Genomic DNA, 27,013 nt, shown 5'->3' with positions numbered 1-27,013 from the left:
GTAAATTTTGCATTTTGTTTCCGTAAAATACAACATATAAATATACATAGCGCATAGTCTAGTAATATTTTGGTAGAATGATTTTCTTTAATTGCCACGACTGTCATATCTTTGTGAAAGTGTATGACAAATTTGAAGAAAAATCATACCTGATTTTTAGTCATTCTAAGCTTTTAAAACAAGACAAAGTGCAAAATTTTATATTCTTTTCCTATTTTCGAATGGTTAACATGGTGTCAAGACACAAAATAAAATTTTAATCTGAAAAACTGTCTGCTTAACTCAAATTTCCTTTAAAGCGTACTATTTGCTTTGCGGACTCGTTCTGGTATGATTATTGAGACATGACCGATTAATTCCGTCCTTCTGAATGTCTGTCAATAATGCTTACCACAAAGCATGTTTATGTAAGATGGAATTCTGGTTGTAGCCCTTGTACATTTTTTTTATATATTTTTTTATGAAAGAGCTCAAAAAAGCGTTTCTACGCTCTTTTAGAACTTGCACATTTTGTTTCATTATTCCTCAACTGAAGGTATAGCACCTGAAAGCAAGCAAGAAATCTCAAATATCAGAATTTTACCTTCAACTCAGGATATTTAATTGTAAGTTTCATTTGATTAATCACTCATTTTCTCTATAAAAGAGCCTTTCTTTAATCAAAAAGTTGGTTGCGCCTTTAAATACTAGAAATGGTGTATTTAGAGTTCAATGTTTGGTTGTTCAGTAATTAAAAAAAGAAATTTAGTTTGCATTTTGCGGAGTACCAAAATCTTATTGCTGGTTTTCAGCATATAGTGTTATAAATATAGCTATTATAAATGTTTTAATGATGATTTTGTTAATTTAATTTAACCTTGTTCTTTCAAATGGAATACAACTCTCTTATGCAACTCTCTGAATTAGAATATGTGAATGTTCTATGTTTTAGAATAAAGAATATATTGTAGAGTAAAGATGCTTGTCCATTGAAAGTTACCTTTATAAACAAAGTGTGTCAAAGCATTTCACTTCTTTTCCAGATTTTCGTACAGCTTTTTATACTTCTGTGTTAATTGCATATTATTAGCAAACTTTTGGCTTAAATCCAAGCCATTGAAGAACTTTAGACTTAAACCATTTATCTTTGTTGAATTATTTCAACAGATTAATATAACATCTTTGGTGAATAATCATTGGTTACTATATATTTGACATGTTTCATGAATAATCATTGGTTGTAATGCACATGACATATTTGGTGATTAATTGTTGGTTGCAATACACACGACAGGACCTCCTTTCTTATTTTGTATATTTCTATAGAAATTAACTTTTAAGAATGACAATACATTTTTATTTCAAATGTATTTTTTAAAAATTCCTAGCAACCAATTATTTTCCTGATTTAAACTAGGAATAATAATATTAGCCATATACTTCTTTACTGGGAATATGTAGTCAATTTACATCTTATACTAATAATATTTGGCTTAATTTCATGCCATTTGTGATCTTCAGGTTTAACTGCATGTCATTGGTGAAGGCAGTCAATAGACTAACATGATATTTATGGTAATCATTTGTTGGTATGTGGCTAATACACAAGTACATATTATTCAGTTTTGAAATGTTGATACATTTTATTAAAGACAAACTGTTTTCCTTTATTAAAACTATAGTATTATTTGCATTTCATTTTAAAATATTCATTTCAGTGCTTATTATATATTATGATTTTTTTTAAAAAGGTTAAAAGTTCAAAGACAAAGATTTTTGGTTATAAGTGGGTAAAGTGCATATAAAAGAAACTGGCCTTTTTTAAAATATAAAAACAAAGTTACTGTATATAGGTTGAGTATTACTATAATATTGTTAATATCTCACTTTTCTTCAATTGTTATAATTAAAGTTAGGTTTTCAGTTTTTATTCACAGAAATAACTTTAATGGAAGAATAAAAAAGTAGATATATGAAAACACTAATATGTTATCTTGTAAATAAAGTAACATAAAAGTTAAATTTATATTAGAGAGAAATAACTGAAAGAATTCCTAAAATTTTTTCTGGAAAAGATGTGCTTTTAAAAAAAGATGTTGAACTTAGTATAAGTTTTTAATAATAAATAAGTTTTTTCAATGTATTTTTTGATAAAAAGAAAAGGAGTAGCATATTTCAGTTATTTAAGATTTATGAGGAAGTCGTCTATTTAAAAGCTTTTGGCGAAAACCAAACACACCACACACATACAAAAACAAACAAAAAAAATATAAGTAAATTTGGATTTACATGATAAATCATTTTCAAACATAGGGTAAAAAACTTTCTGTTCATAAAAGCTAATTCTTTTTTTTTTTTTTTTTTTTTTGTATTTATTCTCAGAGAGAGTTAAAGCTTTCTCTAACATACATTAAACTATTTTGTGTGAAAAATGTTGTCAGCAATGTCCATAATCCTGTGGAATTATGATAAGCAAAATGTTTAAATAAATGATATTAAATCTAATGAAAATAGAGACAAAAAAATTAAACTGTTTCTTCTGGCATAATGCATTGTCGGAAATGTGGAGTCAAATTGCTAATGTCGAATGTCTTTTATGAAAATTGGAAGTTTATTTGACTCTTAGTGTTTTGAAAATCACTGACTGATCTGGAGACAGTAGATAGTACATGGATGGTATCTGACCTATATAGTACTTTAAGCCAGAGTGGTGTAACTAGAAAACCATCCATTACCATTCACAGGTTAGATTAAGTCATTGTTAATTGATTTAATAAAGCCTAATAGCCATTATTGTTAGTTTTTTTACAACTTATTTTGTTAATAAATTTGATGTAGATTTTTTTTTAAAGCGACTATTCATATTTTCTGTACTGTATTCAAAATTCTCTGCTTTTTTTAATATCATTTACTTGCTGCATTAAAAGTAAACATATTTTAACTATAATTGTACATATCTGGCATTTTAGTAGCATCAAACAAGTGTAATAAAATCAAGTCTTATATATTCAATTGTGGCACTAAAAATGTCAGTCTAATTGGTTTAATTCTGGAAAAGAAGAAGATTTGTTTCTTTGAATTTAGATGCAGTCTAACAATCAAGAGTTCAAATGTTCTCTTATTTAGGAAGCGAATAGCAATGTCAGTTAGATACTGGAGCAAGTTGCTTTGGGTTATTTTGTATATTTCTTTGACTCAATCAACTGAAAGAAATGACACACGTGTACAGTTGTTAAAACTTTGTGTAATGATGATGGAAATCCTCAGCAATTGGTGAATGCAACCATGGTCAATCTAAATTCTTATTGCTCATTTGGAATAATATTGTGCTCGTCACTTTGGTCTTTTAGCCTTGAGAATTTAACTTTTCTATATATTTTTCCGAAATTACTTAAAAGGTTGATGAGTCTATAATTTTTATGGATTTTTGCATTTTGTAAAATATATACTTCTTTCCAACACTCAGGGAAGTGGTGATATTGTAGGCATTTGTTAAAATTTTTGTTATGTGTGTTTTTACATGGCAAATTCTTGAGAACATTATTTGGAATATCATCTGGTTCTTAGTCTTTTATATTTTTATCTTCCTGATAATGAAGTTTTTTAAATGCATTTACCAACATAAGTCTCTGGATGTGTCTGAAATGAGTTTTCGAAATAATATTTAAAAGCATTTACTTTAATAGATAGTGGGAATTTTGACCAATCAGTGTTAAATACTGGAGATCTCGGAGGAACTTCTTTATGATTTTCTTTTCAGCCTCGAACAGTTTAGCATCTTCTAGATTTAGGCTCACCTACTACTCAGTCCACGATTCGTGATGGAAATCTTTCATTTTTCTGCGGATTTTGTGAATCGGGTTTCTTTTATTATATATATATATATATATATATATATATATATATATATATATATATATATATATATATATATATATATATATATATATATAATATTGTAAATGTAGTGCTATTCAAAAAAGAGATGGAGTTATCAGATTTGGAACTAATGCTTTGAGTCTCAGAAAAGAAATACTTTATAACATAGCTGAATTTTTTTTTTTTTTTTTCTAATTTGTAGTAATAAAAGATTTGGTAATAGCAGGAATATTGGTATTTATATCTGTTTCGAATGAAACAGAATTTGCTTTTTAATTTGCTTATTTAAGATTGTGCGTATCCTGACGAGAAAGTTTTCAAAATTCTCAAACCCAGTGTGCTTGGACTTTCTGTGTGATATAGGAAGTGTGTTGGTTCCGTTGAGGCCAGTTGCGTAGGATTATTTATGCAGATAAAATTGTAAATTATTGCATCATTTGCGTTCTATCTGTATTGAAAATGCTATATTTTGCTTTGAAGTTGTTAATAATAACTAATGCATAGTAATAAAAATTCATCATAATGCATAATGTCAATAATAATAATTGGCATTTAATGTAAAATCTTTAAATACGCAATTGGCTCCAGAGCCACCAGTAACCGTCCTTTGTAACAGGACGATGAATATTTCGCTCTTTCTTTTTTATAACTATGCTAATGCTTGCTATTTTTCGGCAATGACTTTAGGGATTATTAGTTGTAAAATATTTTTTATTCCATCTTAAAATTCATGCATAAAATATAATTATATTTTATGCATGTTGTCTCAACGCCATATTCTTCCCATTCCTAATTTTAATCCTTTTTAAAACTAATTACATTTTAATTGACAGTATTTCAGCAGTTCCTTTCATAAAGTGAAATGAATTTGATTTTTTTAAATTTAGTTATTTGCAGACATCACGTTGCTCTATCATTGTTTTAAATTAAGACATAAAAGTATTGTTTAATTTTTTTTGTTTTATTTAAATAACGGGTTACATTGTTATATATATATATATGCTACTTTTGTGTTTCATGAGTTTTTTAATTTCAGGTATGAAGATAAATTGATTTTTTTAAGTTCTTGGAAAAGGCGATTTGAACAAGTATGTCGCTTCTAAAATGGGATGACTAAATATATCAGAAACCGATTTTTGAAAATCGGTTTCTGACGGTGAAAGACTATGAAATCGGTGAAAGACTATGAAACTCAAACTGTGAAAAAAATATATTTGATTTAATGATAACTCCGTAACTCAAGTAATGATAACTCCGACCAAGCCGAAGGAAGAGGATGACGTTGCCACAAAGCAACAATTATTGATGAATATTAAGGAAGAATTGTGTATGTGTGATATATGGAATTATGTGTTTTCACAAAAGAGAAGTTTTATGAAAGATTGGTTTAAAATTATGGAAAAGTAATATTTGGACCACAAATAGTAGTACTACGACTATTTGCGCTAATTATCCAATAAGCGTTTTACTCATCAACAAGGCTTACAGTCTCAATATCTGAATGTTATAAAAGCAAACCTATTTGTTTGATATATACAGTGGGAGTGTGAAATTGCTTTAAGAATTCAAATTAATATAATAGCTTAAAATTTATGCTATACGTTAGTGACATGATATAAGAAACTTATAATTTACATCATAACTTATAAGAAATACAAAGTATAACATATACTTTGCTAGAAAAGGGATTTTTCTAGCAAAACATTTCCATTAAAGATTGGTTTTAAGTGGGTATTTACTAAATGGGAAGTACACTTATCTGTGATATCTGCAGTAGAGCATTTTTTGATCAAACTAATTATAAGCGAAATTAATACATGAATGCAAAAGAGAAATCGTCTGCTGACGAAATGTGTAGTGAGGTGTTTTCTCCGCAGGGATACTTAAAGCCACAATTACTGATGCATACGAAAGAGAAACCGTATACCTGTGATGTATGCAGTTACGCGTTTTCGCAAAAGGGAAGTTTGATAACACATTTACTGACGCATACGAAAGAGAAACCGTATGCTTGTGATGTCTGCAATAAAGCGTTTTCTCACAAGGGAAATTTAAAAACACACATACTGATACATACGAAAGAGAAACCATATATTTGTGATGTATGCAATAAAGCATTTTCTAGACGATCGAATTTAAAGGTACATTTATTGACTCATACTAAAGGGGAACTCTATATTTGTGATGTATGTAATAAAACATTTTCTTTGCGGGGGAATTTAAAAGTACACTTACTTCAGCATTCAAAAGAAAAACCGCATGTTTGTGAACTGTGCAATAAAGCTTTTACTCGGAAGGAAGTTTTGAAAACACATTTACTGACACATACGAAAGAGAAACCGTATTCTTGTGAACTGTGCAGTAAAGCGTTTTCTCAGTTGGGAAGTTTAAATTCTCATTTGCTAACGCATACGAAAGAGAAAATACATGTTTGTGATGTATGCAATAAATCGTTTTCTCTGCGAGGAAATTTAAAGGTACACTTACTGAAGCACACGAAAGAAAAACCGCATGTCTGTGAACTGTGCAATAAAGCGTTTTCTCGACGGGAAAATCTGAAAAGACATTTAGTGACACATACGAAAGAGAAACTATGTGTTTGTGATTTGTAAATACAGTGTTTTCGCAACAAAAGTTTAAAATAACATTTACTGATACATACAAAAGAGAAACTTTATTTTTATGGTCTTTTATTGATCTTTTTTCTCGTGTTTCTAAACACGAAAGTGTGAATACAAATTTACTGATGCATACGAAATAGAAATTGTATATTTGTGAATTGTGCAATAAAGCATTTTATGTATGAAAAGATTTGAAAAGGCAGTTACTGCTATATGTAAAAAAGAAACTGTGTGCATTTGATGTATATAGTAAGACGTTTCTGTGTAATAAAGTTTAATAGAGCAATTACTGATTCACGCAAAAGAGGAACCATACTTATCTGTTGTTGAACATTTTCCGGGGGGGGGGTAGATTTTTTTTTAATGAAATGTGATGGCCGGTATGAAAATGAAACTATGAGTGTATTTTTTTTTCTTAATATTCGTAGATTATTAAAATTAAATAGACATTTACTGAAGCACTTACAGTTTCACTTTTGTGGGGTGCTTAATAGAGCTTTTTTTTATGACGTAGACTCTAGTTTTTATTGATATCTGTAAGCTAATTAAGATTCATTTTTGTTGATTTATACGGAAGACAAAATAATGCCTTGACTTGAGTAGTAAATTATTTTTTAAAAAGAAAAACTTGAGGAAAGTCTACTGTCGTATAAGAAAGAGAAAACATGCTACTTCCGATTTATGTAGTAGAGCATTCTCTTGACAAGAATCACAATTCACAGGTGAACCCGTTCACCTGTGAATTGTGAGGCATTTTCTTAATAGCCATTTTAAAGAAGAATTTATCTATAAATATAAAAGAGAAGCTTTAGTATTAAAACATTATTTAGACAGAGATTTAAAAAGAATTTTTCTGGTACATTTGATAGAGAAATATTAAGTTTTTGATCCAGTAGTAAAGCACTTTCTGTGAAAAAAAAAAAATGTGATGGTATTGATACATAATAAAGAGAAATGAATGTGACTTTTTTTGAAAGAGATTTTTCGTGTGAAGAATGATTTTAAGATTCTCTTGATCTGTAAGTTATATGGGAACAAAATTTGATAACGCGTGAATGCTATGCTGGCCAAAACACACACTTCCATTTATTAAAAGTTGTTAAACCGAATGTATTTCTGAACTGATTATACCTTATACCATTTTTCTTTTTAATTTCTTCATTATTTATATTTTTCTTCCCTAGCTTTTTATCTGAGAGGCTTACATAGGCATTTTATATCTTTTACACGGGACCTCAATCATTCACGCTTAAATGTTGGAGCAGTTTGCATTGCCGCCAGTATTTATTGCTTAGATTCGGCAGCTTTTTGTCTGAGATCTCGCCAACAGAAATGCCTTGTATTTTAAGCATCCTATTGTTAATTAAACTAAGCTTTAAATTTAAAAAAATTATGAGCCGAAGAATATGCGATTTACTTCAAAATATTGTGAAACTGAAATGCTCTTTTTTAACTCCAGTATAAAAAATAAAACACGTGGAACATTTCTTTTTTTCTGGATCTATTTTCTTAATTTGAAAATAATATAACAACTTGTGAAAGAATTTAATTAACATATATATTGACTTATTCAGGAGAATAGTAAATTATTTTTTGAGAAATTCGGAATATTTTATTTACACTGATGTTTTACCATGGAAAGCAGCATTTTAGTTATGGAATTTTCTATTAAGGCTTGTTAATTTTTAAAGTTTCATTTGAAATAAAACGAATTTTAAATCTGATAAATTTTATTGTTTATTCGTAATTGAAATTTGCAAGCCAAAACTATCTTTTATTGTTTAACTACAAAAATCATTTATTAAAAATAGTAATTATGGATAATATAAATTACCGTAAAGACAAAACTTTTGAATAAGATTTTATGAAAATTGCAGAATTTCTTATTTGTGAAAATTAATCTTACTGATTCTAAATATTACATTCTTGTTTACACAAATTGTGTTTTATTCAAGAAAGAAAAATCACTGTCGGTAAATGAATATGATTTTTTATGTGATCTATATGTTTATTTAAAAAGTCTATATATAAAAAAGACATTCATTATTTTTTAAAAAGAGAGAAGAGGGTTCGAAATTTGTTTGGTTAAACAATTAGCAGAAAATATGTTCATTTACTTATTGTATTTTTTAAATGAATAAACTATGATTTGGAACAAGGAATGTTGATTTTATTTTCAATATTTTTATTTTATACATGAAGAAATTTTACACACGCAAATTGGACACTACATTGGATAATTTATTAACACGCATACCTGTGCAGTCACTCCCCCTCTCCCATTCTTCTATATCGTTTTTCATTCAAAACTCCACTGTCCACTTTTCCTCTTCTCACACTCCTTTTCCTTGCTTCGTGGCTAATTTTCTCAGTAAACTTTAATAAGGATCGCCTGAACATGTACCTAAAGTTTCAAAAATTTTCGACAAAAAAAAAAAAACCTCCCCCCCCCCCTCAAATTTTGCGTTTTTTTTTTAATTTACTCCTGATCTAGTGAAACTATCATTGCGTTCTGTAACTTATTTTATACGAATTTTTGATCCGTTCGAGACGTAGAAATGCGGATAGAAATACTAAATGGAATTCCAGAAATTTTCCACAAATGAAAAAAAAAAAAAAAAAAAAAAAAATCCTTCCCTCCCCCAAATTTGCGTTTTTATATTTTTTGTTTTTTCTTAATTTACTCCTGATCTAGTGAAACTATCATTGCGTTCTGTAGCATTTTTATACGAATTTTTGACCTGCTCGAGACGTAGAAATGTGGATAGAAATACTGTCACGGGACATGACATGGCAAGCACCGACTGTTCGTGCAGGCCGGAGCATTTTCCCTGCTAAGTTTAATACGCGTGTTATATTTCGTAAAAATATACATGATAATTCGTTAAAAAAATCATTTTGTATAAAAGTGAAACAATTTTTAAATATGTGGCAATAGATATTGTATTTTCAATCTTGATTAAAAATTAATTAAAATACTTCTATATAATACTAAAAAAATATTGTGTATTTCAATATGATTGATAGTACTTAAATTAATGTCAGATTATTGATGCAGAATATAAAACACAAGAAAAAGAATTTTTTAAAATGCTTCATAAAGATTGAAAAAATTAACGTTTTAAAGCAGTTTGGAAAATCTTAAAATACTGATCAGTGTAGAAACCGACATTACACAACTTACATTCATAGACAATGTCTCATTTTTTATCTGACTTCGAGCAAACTATCCATCTTCGAGGTTTTTAATCATCTATTTTGTCATAAATAATATAATATTTTCTTATTGTTATCCAAAGAAGTACAAAGATTTATAAATCAATATACCGCTTTCCGAAACAATAAGCGGTCTTTCAGCCATGCACAAATGAAACTGAGAAAATAAAACAGTTCCTAGCATATCATCCTATCCAAAATGAGAGTATAAATTATAACGCCCACTTCAAAATAAGTATGTGTTTCTCTTTATATTAACAAATAAGTGATTCTGTTTATATTTACGAAAACAAAGATTCACAGTGGAAATAAGTCTTCCGCGAACATCGGATCGTCAAAATGAAAACTTAACCAAGTTGGCGTTGTAGAAAGTGCCGAACTAATACGGTTCATTCACTGAAATGAATCGTTCTATTCTATCCGATTGTGCGCGAACGACTTTCTTTAGTGGGTAACCGACGTCGGTGACCTATCGCTGGCTTTGTTTACAACTTGGCGATAATCTCCTGGCGACCATCCGTCCTAAGGTAAGAACCCCCGATGTTATTATTCATGTATTTTTTGACTGAGCAAATATTTGGAAATGTTCTTTCAATTCATCAGCAATTTTAATTGTTTCTAATCACACACATTTTTTTTTTGTAGTTTTCTTTTTTGATCAGAGGTTAATTATTTGAGCCTTTAAATTTTAAGTAATCTGGGTGTAGCTTTATCCAATCATCCACTAAATTTTCCTTGCAGTTATTGTATTTCAAGACTTTTTGCCATCTTTCCATAGTTATATTAATGTTGATTTTGGCATAATGTGATAGCAAGCTGTCCACTGCTCTGTTTGGTGGGTTATGTTAGTTACTTATGAATAATAATATAATATCTTATGATTATTATATTATGGTTACTTATGAAATAACCAATATTATATAAATATCAGCATCTGAAAGGATTTTAGACTGAAATATATTTAATAAAGTTTTGAATGTGGCTTCATCGATTTCATTAAACAGCTTGTATAATCGATTTAAAACTTCAGTGATTTTTTTCTTTTATTATTTTAATTGCTTCAGATATCAAACATTTTGTTAGTGCTCTTTTTACCTGCCAGTCACATAAAACATAGAAGTTCAGATTTACTGAAAATAGTACACCAAGCATTAAAGAAGGCAAAAATAGCATACCAAACTTTAAAATCATCAGACATAAAGGCATTAACTTTCATGTCTCCAATCCGAGCTTTTATTTTTTGAAAAAAAAATTATCTGAAAGCTATTTCATGTTGCCTGTTGCTCCACAAAAAAACAACAGTTAAATCTTCCCAATTATCATCTTTAATTAGCAGGCTGGTCAGTTGTATGTTATATTTGTTGGTGACATGTGTCAATACATACCACTTAATTTCCATATTTTTAAAAATTTTCTTCCTGGGCTTCATTTATAAAGCCGGAGATAAAATCATCTTTTTCTGAATCAGGAAATTCAAAGCTGCCTTGTCCTGGTAATTTATTCTTTAATATTTGATTCTGATCCAGTGCCAACACTTTATATATCAATGCTTCCATAGAAGGAATACCATTTTCATTTGTAATGGGGTCTTCATTTATTTGATACTGATACAAAATTTTTTTAATATCCTGAGCTGTTGTTGCAGCTAAACACTTAGCTGAAGAAGATGTGTATGTAATGTTGTTTAAAATATGTGAAACTGAGACACCTGTTATCAAATGACCAGCTATTACTCTTTTTCTTTTTCACTCAGCCTAAGATGTTTTACATCGAAGGTGTATCTTACACATGTGGGAAAATATTTAATATGGAACTGGCCTGACTCTTTACAGCTTTTAACAGATATGAAATCTGGGCAATATGAATTTATTTTGCATGTTCCATCCAACTGGTTTTTATATGGCAAAGACCTTTGTCCTTAGAGCTGAAATATTCACTACGGTGACACATATACATGGTAGTGTAGAAGAATATTGCTTTCAAGTTCTTATATATGATGCTGAAATCTGTAGTTCAATTTCTGTTTTCCAATTTTTGATATCATTCCAACAGTTGAAATTTAAACCTGCATTTCTTTTAATTAAATGTGGATGAATTTTCTTAATATGCATATTCAGTTGACTTTTAATAAAAAATACATATTTACTCTCACCGCACGGAAATTTTTCTTTGGAATTTGCACAAAAAATTTTTTATGCCTTTTGCATTGTTGAATGGAGGAGAAGGATTTTCTACAGGTGGAATAGTGGTTTGGGAATTTTGGATAAGGCATGGACCTTCTTATGCTTTATAAAAAAAAAAAACAAATTCATTAAATGTTGCTTCATGAGGTGGACATGAATATGTTGATGAGGACTGGACCAATATGAGATTAGCTTCTTCAGTATGATTTATTTCAATGTATTCAAGAAGTAAATTTCTCATTGAATATGAAGATTCACAACTTTAACATTTATATGTATGATACAAAAAACTCATGATAGAGAGAGATATATGATGGTTGTTTTATACTTTGCATGTTAACCAAGTGTAGTACAAAAATCTTAATAAAATCAAATGTTTGCAAAAACAAGCCAAGGTATATAAGATGTTGAGAACTCTTTTAACTGAAAAAGATAGTGCAACATTTGAAATACTTCTGCAAAATGTTGTGAATATTTTATCAAATGATGTTGTAACAGCAGATTATGTGAAATATGTTTCTGCTTCTTATTTGAATTGTTGTACATCATGGGCATTTTGCTATATAATTCATGCGGGAATATATATAAATATGCATCTAGGAAGCATGCTATATAATTCATGTTGGAATGCTTGAGCCAATAAAAAACCTTGAGCCGTAAAGATGCTTTTTTAATAGAAGGGGGAAAAAATTCACATAAGAATATTACTGCACCACACTCTAATGAATCTAAAACAATAGCTTTAAATCTTTTAAGTAAGAAAACTGATGCAGTGATCCAGTGAAAAAAAAGTAACATCATAATTATCCAGCATAATTTACTATTTATTTTTATTTTTGTATAAATTCCAATGTCAAAGGCCTTAATGATTTTTCATAATAGCAATTTCAGATATTTGAAGTATATTTTCACTGATTTAATAAATATAATTTTAATGTGTATTTGAAAAATTACAATCTGTTTTCAGTCATTGTCAAATGTAACTGTTGTTTGTATTTGGTAAAAATTATGAATCTGCTTTTAATTATTTATAAATATTAATAAAGTGTGTAATTGAAAAATGTTTTGTATCTCTTTTGATTAATTTTAAATTAGTAGCATGTATTTGGAATATTTTGAATCTATACACAATTATTTCCAAATATGTTAGTATTGTGAATATGTGCAATTAAATAAAACGTTTTTAGTCCGTAATTTTAGTGTTCAAAGTTATATAAATATATATGATTGTTACAATTAATTGCTATATTATCAATAAGCAGAATTTCTGTTACATTATGAATGGATGCAAGAATTGCAATCTGTGCCTCAAATCTGGCTGCTACAATTTTCAAATCTTTTGAACTCTGTACAACTTATCACATATTTCTGTTTGTGAAGTTGTTCATGTCTAGTAAGCAGACATAGAATTAGATATATTTCTAATTATTTTTATTTGCAAAATATCTTCTTTTAATTTCCTCCATATCATTTTTTTTTTCAAATTATTAAACATGTAAGCTACATTGGGAGTTTACTTTATTTACCTGAAATATTTTACCCACATATTTTTTGAAGTTTACATATGTTAGTAATAAATTTAATGTACAACTGTTTCTGTAATATAAAAGTATTTCATTGGCAATTGATGAAATTATGATTTTTTTTTTTTTTTTTTTTTTGTAGTTTTTATGCAGTGTGGTAAACATGACACTAAAGAAGAACAAAAGATTATCCTCAATTGTATGAATAATTCCAACATCATACCATGAATTTAATGCATATCTTGCATTCTGCTAGATAAAAACATTTATTAAAATATTCGATTTTTGTTGCGTCTGATTTCCTTCAGATTTTTAAATCATATTTGCTAATGAAATATTAAAGTTATTCAAATGTTTTTGTTATTGCTGAAGTCTTTTTACTACAGGATTTTTGTATGATAAAATTTAAAGAATATTCTTTTTTTTCCAGTTATATTTAAAAATGTTTATAAAATGTCTTTTATGGGCAGTGGGAATGTATGTTTAAAATTACTTATCTTTTTATTCAGTGTGAGGAATAATTCTATTACATGTTTTAAAAAAAGTACTGCAAATATTGTTTTCATATTAATTATAACACCTGGGTAGAAATCTATATATGAAATACATCTTTAATTGTATACGAAAATACATCTTTAAATTGTATTAAATCTGAGAATTTTTTAAAAATAAGTCTTATTTTTTTAAAACTAAAGATTTATATTTAATGATTCTTAAAAGACTATCATCATATCATGTCATGAAGATTTGTTTATTTGTACATACAATGACATATAAAGAAAACATTTGCAAAATTAAATTTTGACTTTATTTTTTTATATGTGATTGATTTGATTTTTAATTCAAAACCAGCTATTTATGTATAGTGAAATTATTAAAAGGGCCAGTTAAATATCTCTAATGTGGAATATTATTCAAAATCTAAGTGAAATGAACAGTGAGAAATAGTTCATCATTCTTCTTAAGTCTATATTAGAACAGCTTTAAATTGTTCTGTTATACAAGGCTGATTGTATTTTAGATTTTAAAAAATTTTAGAATCTAGAATTTCTTAATGGTTTACTGTCCTGGATTTTGTTTTAGAAAAAAATGTATATAAGTAAGATATTGGGAAAATGTAAAATTATATCAAGCTCAGTGAAATAATCAGACTTCTTGAGTGAATAAAATAGTCAAAAACTAATTTTTTAAAAATAAACATCTTTGTAACTGTATGACTTAAATATTCTGAATTATTCAAAATTTTAGACTTGTAAAGCACATTTAATTTCAGAATCGAGATATGGAGTCACTGTAACCCTTTGTGGCAATTATTTATTTGCTAAATAGATTTGCTTTATATAGTGATTTATAAATTGTTAGTTACAGTAATCTATACTTATAATAAAGCTCAATATGTGTGTGTGTGTGTGTGTGTGTGTGTGTGTTGGCTCTCTACAGGCTAGACCGTTTGACCTACAGCTACCAAATTTGGTACATGTATACCTTGGAGGTTGGGAATGTGCACCTGGGGTTCCTTTTTTCGATTTTTTAATTAGAATTTTAATTATTAATTAAAAACTAACTTTCCCGCCAAAAAAATCTTCCATTTTCCCCACCGCCAAATGAGTAAGGCTTCAGTTTTTTTTCCTCCCAACAGAAATGAGGATAGGGGTAACATTTTTCAGGCGGATTATTTCAAACGATTCTGTTTATTTTCTTAATGTTAGATGCATTTAAAATTAAACATTGTTAATTAATCGATCTTTCAGATTCATTCTGAAGTACTTTTGAATTAAAATAAAACAGAATAAAGGAAATTAAAAATTTCTAATCCGCATAGCGTTACCCCAACTGGCGTAGAAAAAATCACGTATTTGCGTTACGTAACTGGCTAAGAAAATTCACGCATGCGCATTCTGTTCTGATTGTTGCCATGACAACCGTTATCAATGGATGATTTAAATTATTTTTGGGTTAGTTGCATGCTTTTGTAAGTAAATTGTATTTATGTTAGTTATATATTTTTTGTATATGCTTATAGTTTTAAGTACATCGTTTTTTAAGTAGTTTTTTTAAAACCTGTTTTCAACCGTTTATTTTAAACGATTCGTTTTATTTTCTTAGTGTTTGATGCATTTAAATTTAAACATTGTTAATGAATCGATCTGCTCATAATGAATCTAAGAAAATTTTGTTGACAAACTCTTGAGATATTACATAAATTAAAAAAGATATTCTTTAGTGCCTATAAAGTTTAAACGCTGAGTGACTCTATTTTCAGTAATCAGATTATAAAAAAAATGCTTTGTTTCAGTAAAAAATATTATTATATTAATTGAAAATTAATTCTTTCCACTTTAATTTAAAGCATAAATTCTACGGGTGCTAACAGAAAATTAGAGAGATACATATTACGTTATGACTGAAGGCCTATATAATATTATGAATAAATTATATGACAATCAAAATTTGAAGTTTTAAAATATTTTGATGAAAAAGCTATTAAAGTAGGAATTGCATAAAATATTTAATTATTAAAATTTTAACGAACATTAAGATTAGCGAACCGGCTGGTCGCCAAAGGCGGCTAGTATTTCATATGTTTAATCATAATTATTTTTATATGCTTTAATTTATGTTTGTATTACTTTATATTCTCTCTTTTAAAAATGTTAAATCAAAATCGTCATTAAATTAAAATTATTTTTTTAGATTTTTAATCTATTGCAGATTTTATTGAGAAAATTTTACTTTGCACGAAAAAGGGCATACTTTTTTATTTGTGTTTGTGTGTTATTCATATAATCATATTCACGTTAATTATGTGTTTGAATAAAATGACAAATTTTCTATGTCTTTCCATAGGGTGAGCGGAGAGTATGAAATTCCAATTTTGAGTTGTGTAGCAGATTTATTGAAGAACCTTACAGTATTGTTTGTATTTTTGTCAAATTCCAGAAGGTAAGAATAAAAAAAAAAAAAAAATTGAAATCCAGTATTGCAAATTTCATATTATCATGTGAGAACATTATTATTTTTTAAGTCATTATTTGTGTTAATTTAAATTATTAACTAACTTAAGCTGGTCTGAAACAGTCACGTGACGATCAGAGTACGCATGCGTCGATATTTAGAAAACGTTGGATTCCCCCCCCCCAACCCTTTTTTTTCTTTCTTTGTTATTCCAAAAGCGTTCATGCTTCAACACTTTACTTTGAAGCCATAAATTTTTTTTGCTAAAATCTGATTTAAACTGGTTTTGAACAATCATTTGGCTTTTGTATTGTGCAATCGTCAACCTTTAAAAAAAGCAAAGTTTTTTTTCCCCCCTCTCATTTCAAAATTGTTCGCGCTGAAAAACTTTTTTTGCCGGCTAGAAAAATTGAAAATAAAATTATATATATGTACATCCCCACATTTTTCGATACATCTCCACGCAGTTTGGCATTCATTCCCATTTTCTTCTCTGTGCTTCTTCGGTCGATAAATTTTTACGACCCTGCCCTTTATTGGCTAGACAGGAGTTTCGGGGACATGGCAGATATCCGTTCCAAGTTGCAACTTTTTCTTGGCAATAAGTGACCAAATGTGATAACCTTCTTTATCATTTTCTAATAACCCTAAAAGCGGAAAAGTAGCTTCAAAAACCTCAAATCAAAACATTTTATCATACTTTCACATGATAAAAAAGAAGTTTAAATACAATCTTGTAGCTTAACCATCTTGCAATTAACCCTGCCGTAACTATAAGAGTTTTGACTATCTTCAGGAATCAGAGATTTAAATTTATTAAACTACTTACTATATTTAAATTACATACATATAATTTATTTACAGTATACATATAGGAATATAAAGCTTTATATAGGAATTTATAAATTATAAGTTATAGCAGTGTTTGATTTGTAAAATCAAAATTATTTTTATATATTATTATTTATGTTTGTATTACTTTATGTTCTTTGTTTAAAAAAATGTTTATTATTTACAATTTTTTCCCCCTGCTACGTCATTATCATATTTATTGTGGTTCAGACTCTTGTTTTGAAGGGAAAATGTACGGTAGTTAAAAAATAAATGGGTTAATATTTCACATTTTTTCCTTAAATTTCTAAAATCAATCAATGATATTGGCAAATTTGTATGATAACTTGCACGTTTTTGAAAATTCTCATCAAAAATGTTGTCTGTATACGATGCAATTTTAGATTTCCATCATCTCTACTACCACTGCGTTTGCTATATACAAAATTTTTTTTTTTTAATATTTTACATTCGTTAATAGGGTGTGGTGAATAGCATATAAGCCAGTTAACAACTACGCTACATCAGCATATGCTTTAGTAACCTGGTTATGTTACTGGACTGCGAATCACAAGGTCCCAGGTTCTATCTTCGCTTATCACAAACCCCTACATTGGTGACCTCGGACGATGAACCTTCAACCTTCGTACAGCTGTTGTGGCTCCATCTACCCGCAACCAAATTCGTCAGACTCACTTGACGCAGCAACCACTCACACGCTCGCCATAACGCTTGGCGCTACTCAACTGGGTACAGGCCCGTTAGACAACAGCTAAATACATCACCACTCAACAGCCATATCGTTCGTCTCACCTCCGACTCACTGGAGGGAGAGTCTGTGGTGAATAGCATATAAGCCAGTTAATAGCTACGCTACCCGAGCAATTGTTTTCGTATCATGGTCATGTTACTGGACTGCGAATGACAAGGCCCCAGGTTCTATCCTCACTTATCACAAACCCCTACAAGGGTTTCTCATCCTAAGTGTTGAAAAAAATTACAAAGTAAACGAGTATATGTAATTTCTTCAATGTTTTATTAAAATTATACAAACATTTCATACAATTTTCAATATATATGTTTATAAGAATACATTTTCTAAACTTAAACTTCTAATTTCATATCATACCAATTGTATTAGTGCAGCACATACAAAATTTTGTTGCATAACACAGAAATTTGCAAATATTAAAATGGCGCACTTTCTCTTTAATGCAATTGCAAATTATATTTTCAATAATTAATTCGAATGCGAACACATAGTGACTGTTAACTATTGTTTTCATTGAGGTATAGATTCGGCTCTCATTTTAATTTATTAAAAAAAATTGATTTTGAAACTTTAAATTTAAAAGTAAAAGGGACCGTCAAATTAAATTTGAACTAAAATACATTCTTATCACAGGATCAGCTGAGTTATGCAACTGTTTCATAATGAACAATTTGATAATAAACGATTTGACACTATTTTAATAATGTGATTAAATCAAATTAACCATGAAATATTTTAATGATACAGATGATAGATTAAATATGCATGTATTCAAGATTGTTTAATATTATTTTACTAGTTTCTACAAAATAATAATAATATGAATGACTTAAAAAAATTTAAATGTCATTTCAATGGAGTTAAAAAAATTGTAACAATGAATGTTAAGATTTAATTTATGAAGTAAAATATAATTGTATTTTTTAAATTTGTTTTAATTTTGAATCGATGAAATTTTTATAAATATTTAAAAAAATAAAAATAGTGTGCACTCGTTTTTTTTTTTTTTTTTTTTTTAATCATGTGAGAACATGATGTTGTTTTCGTTACGGGGATTTGAATAAATGAAGGTAACGAATAATTGAAGCTCGAAATCGCGTTGGCAATGAATAAAGCATAAATGGCAATATTCATCGTCATTTGCTTCACCTGCTTTTACCAGTATTGCATAATTATTATTATGTCTGCTTCTTTGAAAGCAGATGCGTTTTTAAAAGCTTGACCTGCTGTTAGAGACATAGGATTTTCACCATAGTAATCCTACAGGACTATAGAAGACCTCCCCCCATGGAGTCATCTAATGCGCATGTGCAGATGGTTTTCGTTATATCTCGTAAACTACATATGTTAGAGACAATGGGTTTTCCCCATAGTAATCCTACAGGGCTATAGAAGATCCTCCATGGTGTCATCTACCGCGCATGCGCATATGATTTTCGTTATATCTCGTAAACTACATATGTTAGAGACATGGGGTTTTCACTTAGAAATATCCCCGGAGGTCCTCTAAGCTCCCCAAAATTTTGGATCCATTGCGCATGCGCAGTATGGATTTTGCTTAATATTCGTCAAATCAATGCCGGATCGATACTATAGAGTTACTATGGGTCTCGGGATGTCGATGACGTCAACTTCTGGTCAGACCAAAAGTTGCTATATATCGGCGTCTATGCAACGTAGAGACGAGTGCACCCCGTCTAAACACTCGTCTCGATGAATAGAGTCAAATGACATTTTCCCCGAAACTCTAGTCTGATAGGGTCCGAGATCGGGTCTCGAAATTTACACACTCGAGTTACATCGCATTTGCTCATATCGTTGGATAGTACTCGTCGAAATGCACGTAACGATACGAGTTTAACGTTGCTACTCCGAGTGATTCGCGAATTATGGGCTCTCAAAATTGTAAAAATTTGAATTTTGAGAGAGGTCTGCGACATCGTTTTTGCAGAAACTTTCTTTACGACTGGCATCGATACACTCTACTCGATGTACTCTATCGAGCGATACCACATTTACGTCGCTTACATTATTAGGAGCCGAGCAACGAAACTAGAACAGAAAAAGAACATGATGTTGTTTTGGCTAGAAGAGTTTGAAGCTCGAAATCGTGTAGGTAATGAATAAATTATAAATGGGACGTCCTAAGCTTTCCCAATGAAGCCTTGCAAAGAAAAAAAGGAAGGGAACGAAAGAGCAAACAGAGGCCGGAACAAAACCTTCAATCAAACCTTCAAAGACAAAACTTTCAATCAAACCTTCAAAGACAAAACTTTCAATCAACAAAAACGAATGATGAAAATTTAAAATTAGAAGCTGATCGAATTAAAGATGAAAGTAAAATAGCTGTACAACAGGAACGAAGAAGGCGTAAACGCATGCAGCGCAACACTCAACTTCAAACACAGAACGTGTCCATTTAGATTCAGAATCACAACCGTCAACGTTCAACACAAAACATCTTCATTTCGATTCTGAGTTTCAAGTATCGCTTTCAAACTCTAAGCAATTCATCGAAAAAAATGTTCTCACGTGGTGACTTGAAATTTGCGATAGCAGATTTCAATTTTTTTATGTTGTTATTATTATTATTTTTTAATTATTTGGCCCAGTCTGTTACTTTTGAAATAGATACGAGATTTAAAACTTATTCAGTGAAACTGATATTCTCATTTTAAGCAAATATTGAGGTGCAGACCATAATAGAATCATGTGTATTACAATATTGTAACATTATATTATACGTGTGGCAATAATCGCAGCTCTAACTCTGTTCATTTGTAATATTTGTCTGTAAAAAAAAATCTGTGTAAGTTTTTTCGAATTTTTATACACGACCCTTTAAGACTCTTAACCTTAATAATTAATTATTATTTTAATGTTTCGTCATAAATGTCAAATTCAGTTTTGTCATTTGGCACATAATAATGCGATAACAACTGAGAAAACTTATCAAGAAATATCTTACTTAGTGAATTCAAGCTAAAAAGAATAACAAACCAGAGGGAATGGTTTCCTCAAAACTTTCTCGCATACTCTCTAATAAACTTGTCATACCAGAGAACGCCTTCCATGGCAGTGGCGCACAATAATTACTAAATATTAATTTCGCGTGACTTGAGCATTTTTACTGAATCTTTCGTGTCATCATTAGAGAGATATTTGGCGTTTATTCCTTTGCAAGCGTTAATAGTATCCAAAAATCGAATTTTTGTTTGACACGTTTTTCTCAACCAGTTAAAATAAAAATTTGACTCAAAACTGCACTTGTAGTCACAAAATATCATGCGAAATTTGATATATTTAAGTCATTGCGTTTACTTGTTTCTGGAAGTACAGACCGACAGATAGTCAACCCATAGTTGGATTTGGCTCTGAAGTTTGAGAGGTGTCTACTCTATAGATGTTAAACCTGTTAACCGAATTTTATCTATCTAGCTCTCCATTTTGTAATTATCGTGGTAACTTATATTCAGACGGATTTCCTCTGAACTGATTTTGCTCAAAATTTGATATGAATCTTAAATTTGTGTAAAAACTATATACCAAATTTCAACCGTCTAGCTCAAAGAGTTTTTGAGTTATTTATGTCACAGACAGACGGATATTTTCCAAAAATGTGTTTTTCGAACTCAGGGAGTTCTAAAAAGCGAAGATTCGTCAAAATCTCGAGTTCGATTTTTTTGACGGTTGCTATTTTTTTTATATATATATACTATGTAAACGAGAAAATAAATAAATAGGAGTATGAGGTTATCTGCCAATTGGAAGCATTAAATTTTCAAAATTAAAAGCAACAAAATAGGAGACAAAATAAACCTTTTTTTAAAAATTGCAATAATTTTAAAAGACAGTGTTTAATTAACATGGGCATATTAAATTTTCTTTTAGTTTTTTTCTTAAAAGTAAAAATAAAAATTTCTATTGAAAGCAACTTAATATTAACATTGGCAGAAATGCGCGAATGATATATGCGATTAAAGGGTAAATTAGTTTTAGCATTTCGATAAAAATAATGTAATTAATCCAAATTTTGTTTAAATAAACTTTGGAAACTGATTAAAAACCAATGTACCTACGTTTTTAAACAACTCGTCAGAAATATTTTTGAAATTTTTCATCGGTATTCCATAAATATGTTTCTTTTACTATGGGCATCTTAGGTATTAGTCAGACCCTCCCAAAATGTCTTGGCAGTTTACCAGTCAATCGCGATCGATTTAACGCCCACCTCTGGAATATGTAGTGTCGAGACGGATCTATCGCGCTTATAGCTGTAAAATGTCGTGCTGCTTTAATCATAATGTCAACTCATTGCTCCTTTATGTCCGAATTTTAAAATTTAATGTAGGAAACTTTTTTAAATATCTTCTCTTCTTTGAGATCACTTCTTGATTTTTTTTTTTTTTTTTACCATAAGACTTTTACTAAGAATTAAACAAATCGTCGTCATTGTAATAAAAATTCATATGTATGGCGAAGTTTATCTGCTGAGTTTTGATAAATGGTTAAAGTTGAGTGAATTTTCGCGGAAAAAAGTTCAAGATATAAAAATAAAATGCCTGCCACCGATATTCTAATTCACATATATTTTCCCAATTTTTTTTTATATGAAAACAGGAGCATTTCTCCTTTATTAATAACATGAATGCTTGATATATCTTATTTTTTGTTTAATGTTTCTTTTTAAAGATGTGTTGTAGAAAATGAAGGGGAGGATGTCGGTCTTCGTTGGATTGCCATTCACTTAGATTACCTTACTTTTTCCAAATTTCCCGAATTTCAGTTTCAGTCGGATTCATTTAAAAGCGCCAGTTTCGGCCAATTGATGAAACTTATCCTTAAAATTAATTTTTTCTCTCTTTAGTGTTACCAATTTCCGAGACAAAATGTAAAATAAGTCGACTCAAAAACGCTGTGCAAGTAAAAACATTTTCATAACTCTTTGTAATTTTTAGTTGTTTTAGCGGCCTTTTAATAACTTCACAATGGGATGTAAGCAAAATTATATAAATGTATGTATGTATCAACAGAGTATGTAGATGTATCTACAGGGTGGCCATAAAATAACTTTCCATGTTAGCCGACATCTGTAGCTAAAACGAATGAACGAAATGAAACCACATTTCATATACAAACTGTGAAAGGCATGGAAACATAAATTCCGCAGGCGGAAAAAATTAGTACACAAAGTTGTCGCTAGGAGAAATACTGGCGCTGTGAGAGTACAATTATGAATGAATTCGTGAAATTCACAGAAAAGGATTTTTTATTCGTCAATTTTAGAGTGCCCTTGGAAGCCTTGCAACATTTTCAATATACTGACCTTCCCTGTGTACAACATATTGCTTGATGTTCTCCAATGCTGAGTGTAAACTGTCAATTCCGATGTACATAACATCCCATCTCATGTTCTGTACATAAGACATGCAGATTTGCTTAAGAACAGCCACTCCATTACACTGTTTAGTGTAGAACAGTTTTACCAATAAAAAATGCTGAGGTAACATAGAGCGCTTATTAAGAACATATCAACATTCAATCACTAACAACAGTCAAGAACACATCAATGGTGAAGAACGAACTGTTAAATAAGTCGTTTGCTCTTCCCTTTTTAGAAGGAATGCATGGCATTACTGTCATTTACGCACTAGGAATTTTACATAATCCATCCCGATATGCAAATTGATTCGTTCATACGAGACAGCAACGCCAATATTTCTTCTATCGGCAACTTTTCGTGCTAATTTTTTTTTTTTTTTTTTTTTCCTTCTTCGTCTTCTGCGAATTTATTTTCCCATGTCTTCTACAGTATGTGTAGGAAATGTGGTTTCATTTTCATTCATTTGTTTTAACTGTAGATGCAGCCAAACAGAGAATGTTATTTTATGGTCACCCTGTATATAAAACTAAAGTTTTCTCTGTAATCTAATTCTCAAAGAGTTTATTTATGTTAAATGAAATTCATATATATTTCTAATGAGATTGAATGTAAATGCTTTAAAGAGTGCATCATTTATTCGAGAAGTATCAAATTTGATTGAAGCATATTTCATAGCAGTATGATACATCTAATTAAGATATAACTTCAGAAAAGGTTATTGAACTTCATTTTTATATTTGATTATTTATCTCTTAAATATTATGATTAAATGACATATCCTTCTAAATTTAACAGTTTTTATAAATAAGTTTCAATACATTATGTAATGGTGTATTTCTTTACCGTGTTGATTTCATTTGAAATATTTTGTTCGTTATTTCTTATTAATATCATATTTTTCTAAGATCGCTAAATCTAAAAAAAAATGGGAATGCTGTTTGTTATTCATATAATGAATACATTACGTTGTAAAATATGTTTTTAATGAATTTGTACAAGCTTTTGTTGTTCTTATTATTTACTTCAAGTATAAATACTAATATGTTTTGTTTCCCTAACTAGGTGTATGGAAGTAATGAACAGAACAAATATGTCGATTCTAAAATAGTATGAGTGATTGTTCAAAAAGATTGAAATTTAAAAGTGTTTTCATCATGGCACCATCAAAATTCAGTTATGAATATAGATAGAAAATTTAAGCGCTCTTAGTATTTTTAGAGAACAAGCCAGTCGCCTGAAATAGCTAGTGTTAAATGTATGATCTAAATGCTTTCTTCGTTAACGGGTGCTATCTTATCAAGTTGAATATTTGAGAAGAAAAATTTTTTATGCTATACATGCAATGGAAATATGTTGTCGATTTCAGATTTTAAAGGATAATATACTAACTAGATAAATACAAATAATTCATTTGTGGCATATGAATCAGATCGCTTTGTCAGAAACAATACTTCATTATAAAACAGAAATCTCGCCAATGTCACTTATGGATTTGTGCAAAAAAAGGCGAAACATTTTCTTTGAAAAGATTATTTTAAAGAGTCATTTGCTAACACATGTGAAAGTAAAACCTTATCTTTGTAATACTTACAGTGAGGCATTTTCTAATCAAAGCAATTTAAGGTAAGATTTCTGCTCGCCCACGAAAGAAATGTGCAGTGAATCGTATTCTCAGCAGGCAAGTTTAAAGACGTATTTAATGACGCATATGAAAGAGAAACCGTATGTTTGTGATGTCTGTAATAAAGCGTTTTCTCAACGAATTACCTTAAAGACCCATTTATTGACTCATACGAAAGAATCCTTATACGAAGAAAAACCATATGCTTGTGATGTGTGCAATAAAAGATTTGCTGCACCAAGAAATTTAAAGACACATTTACTGACGCATACGAAAGAGAAACCATATGTTTGTGATGTCTGTAATAAAGCATTTTCTCAACAAGGAAATTTGAAATCACATTATGTGACGCATACACATGAGAAACCATACATTTGTGGTATTTGCAATACGTCGTTTTCTCAGATGAGGTTTTTAAAATCACATTTACGGACGCATACGAAAGACAAATCTTATGCTTGTGACGTGTGTAAAAAAGCGTTTTCTGGTCGAAGCAGTTTAAAAAGACATTTAGTGTCTCATACGGAAGGGAAATCGCACGTCTGTAATATTTGCAATAAGGCATTTTCTCAGATCCACTATTTAAAGATACATTTACGGACGCATACGAATGAGAAATCTTATGTTTGTGATATGTGTAATAAAGGATTTTCTGTAATAGGAAATTTAAAGAGACATTTAAGGAGGCATACAAAAGAGAAACCATATATCTGTGATGTGTGTAATAAAACGTTTTCTGTATTGGTAAATTTGAAAAGACATTTACTGACCCATACAAAAGAGAAAGCGCATGTTTGCAATATGTGTAATAAAGCCTTTTCTCTGAAGGGGAATTTGAAATTACATTTACTGACCCATACAAAAGAAAAGTCGTATGTTTGTGATGTGTGCAACAAAGCTTTTTCTCTCAAAGGAAATTTAAAGAAACATTTACTGACGCATACGAAAGAGAAACCATATATTTGTGATAAGTGTAATAAAGCGTTTTTTCAACAATCAAATTTGAAAACACATTTACTGACGCATACGAAAGAGAAACCGTATAATTGTGATGTGTGTAATGAACCGTTTTCTTATCGAAGCACATTAAGGAAGCATTTATTGACGCATGCGGAAAAATCTGTATGTGTGTAGTATCTTCAGTAAGGCATTTTTCCTGATTATAATTTTAAAAACACATACGTAGAAGAACCCATAGGTTTGTGTATATGCAATAAAGGGTGTTCTCATCAAAGCATTTTAAGCAAACATTTAAAGAAAGACCCAAGTTGTGACGTATGTAATAAAGCGTTTTCTTAACCAGGAAATTTTAAAAGACATTTAATGGCCTATCTTCTTTATGAGCACAACACACAACAGCCCCTTGCAGACCTTGGCTGCCTCAACCACGCGCACTTTCCAGCGCTTTCTATTTCCCGCAACTCCCTTCCAGTTCTTTATCCTCAGAACATTCAGATCTCTTTCCACATCATTCAACCATCTAATTGGAGGTCTCCCTGTCATCCAGGATCCCATAGGATTTTTAAAAGTGGATATTTTGAAGGCGCTGTTTTCTGGGCTTCTCCAGATACGGCCAGGACATCTTAAATTATTGCTCCGAATAACCAGTGTTGCTGTGGTTGCTTATAGAGTTTGTATAATTCAAAATGGAATCTTGTTCGCTTACATCCTCTCTCTAGTACTGGGCCAAAGACAGTTTTAAGCTTCTTTCTCTCGAACATGTTCAGAGAACGCTGAGTGTTTACTGGCCTATGCGAAAGAGAAATTATAATTTAACGGGATGTTCTATATTTTTTATATGCATATATTTTTAAATTTTTTTTAAAAAAGAAACATTTGTTGACCCACTTATATTATAACAAAATGATGAAGGTCCTTTTTTTCCCCCCGTATAGGCTTTTTTCCTTGAAGTTTTATTTAATTATGCCTTTACTGGTGTATACAAATACATCGAATCTTGCATGCTTGTAAATATTTTTCTTTAAAAATAAAGTAACATTTGTAACTTTGTATAAGTATTTTTATTGGATCCATTATCATGTTTTTTTTA

At 29.7% G+C, this 27,013-nt stretch overlaps 1 protein-coding gene across 3 annotated transcripts; it reads left to right on the top strand.

Moving 5' to 3' along the window:
* Positions 1-381: 381 nt before the first annotated feature.
* LOC129976180 (zinc finger protein 431-like) lies at positions 382-26,918 on the top strand. Of its 3 annotated transcripts, XM_056089614.1 has the most exons (4): positions 382-605; positions 4,895-5,185; positions 16,249-16,344; positions 24,405-26,918. In XM_056089614.1, the coding sequence occupies exon 4, from the start codon at positions 24,994-24,996 to the stop codon at positions 26,095-26,097; it is 1,104 nt and encodes a 367-aa protein (XP_055945589.1). In that variant the 5' UTR covers positions 382-605; positions 4,895-5,185; positions 16,249-16,344; positions 24,405-24,993; the 3' UTR covers positions 26,098-26,918. The 3 variants fall into 3 exon arrangements, with proteins under 3 accessions (XP_055945589.1, XP_055945591.1, XP_055945590.1); XM_056089616.1 differs by lacking the exon at positions 4,895-5,185; XM_056089615.1 differs by lacking the exons at positions 382-605; positions 4,895-5,185 and adding an exon at positions 10,151-10,222.
* The last annotated feature ends 95 nt before the right edge of the window (positions 26,919-27,013 follow it).

This window comes from Argiope bruennichi, chromosome 7 (genome assembly GCF_947563725.1).
Source record: "Argiope bruennichi chromosome 7, qqArgBrue1.1, whole genome shotgun sequence".
NCBI classification, from domain to species: Eukaryota; Metazoa; Arthropoda; class Arachnida; order Araneae; family Araneidae; genus Argiope; species Argiope bruennichi.
Note: the sequence above shows the minus strand (reverse complement) of the source record. Positions and strands in the feature narration are given on the sequence as shown.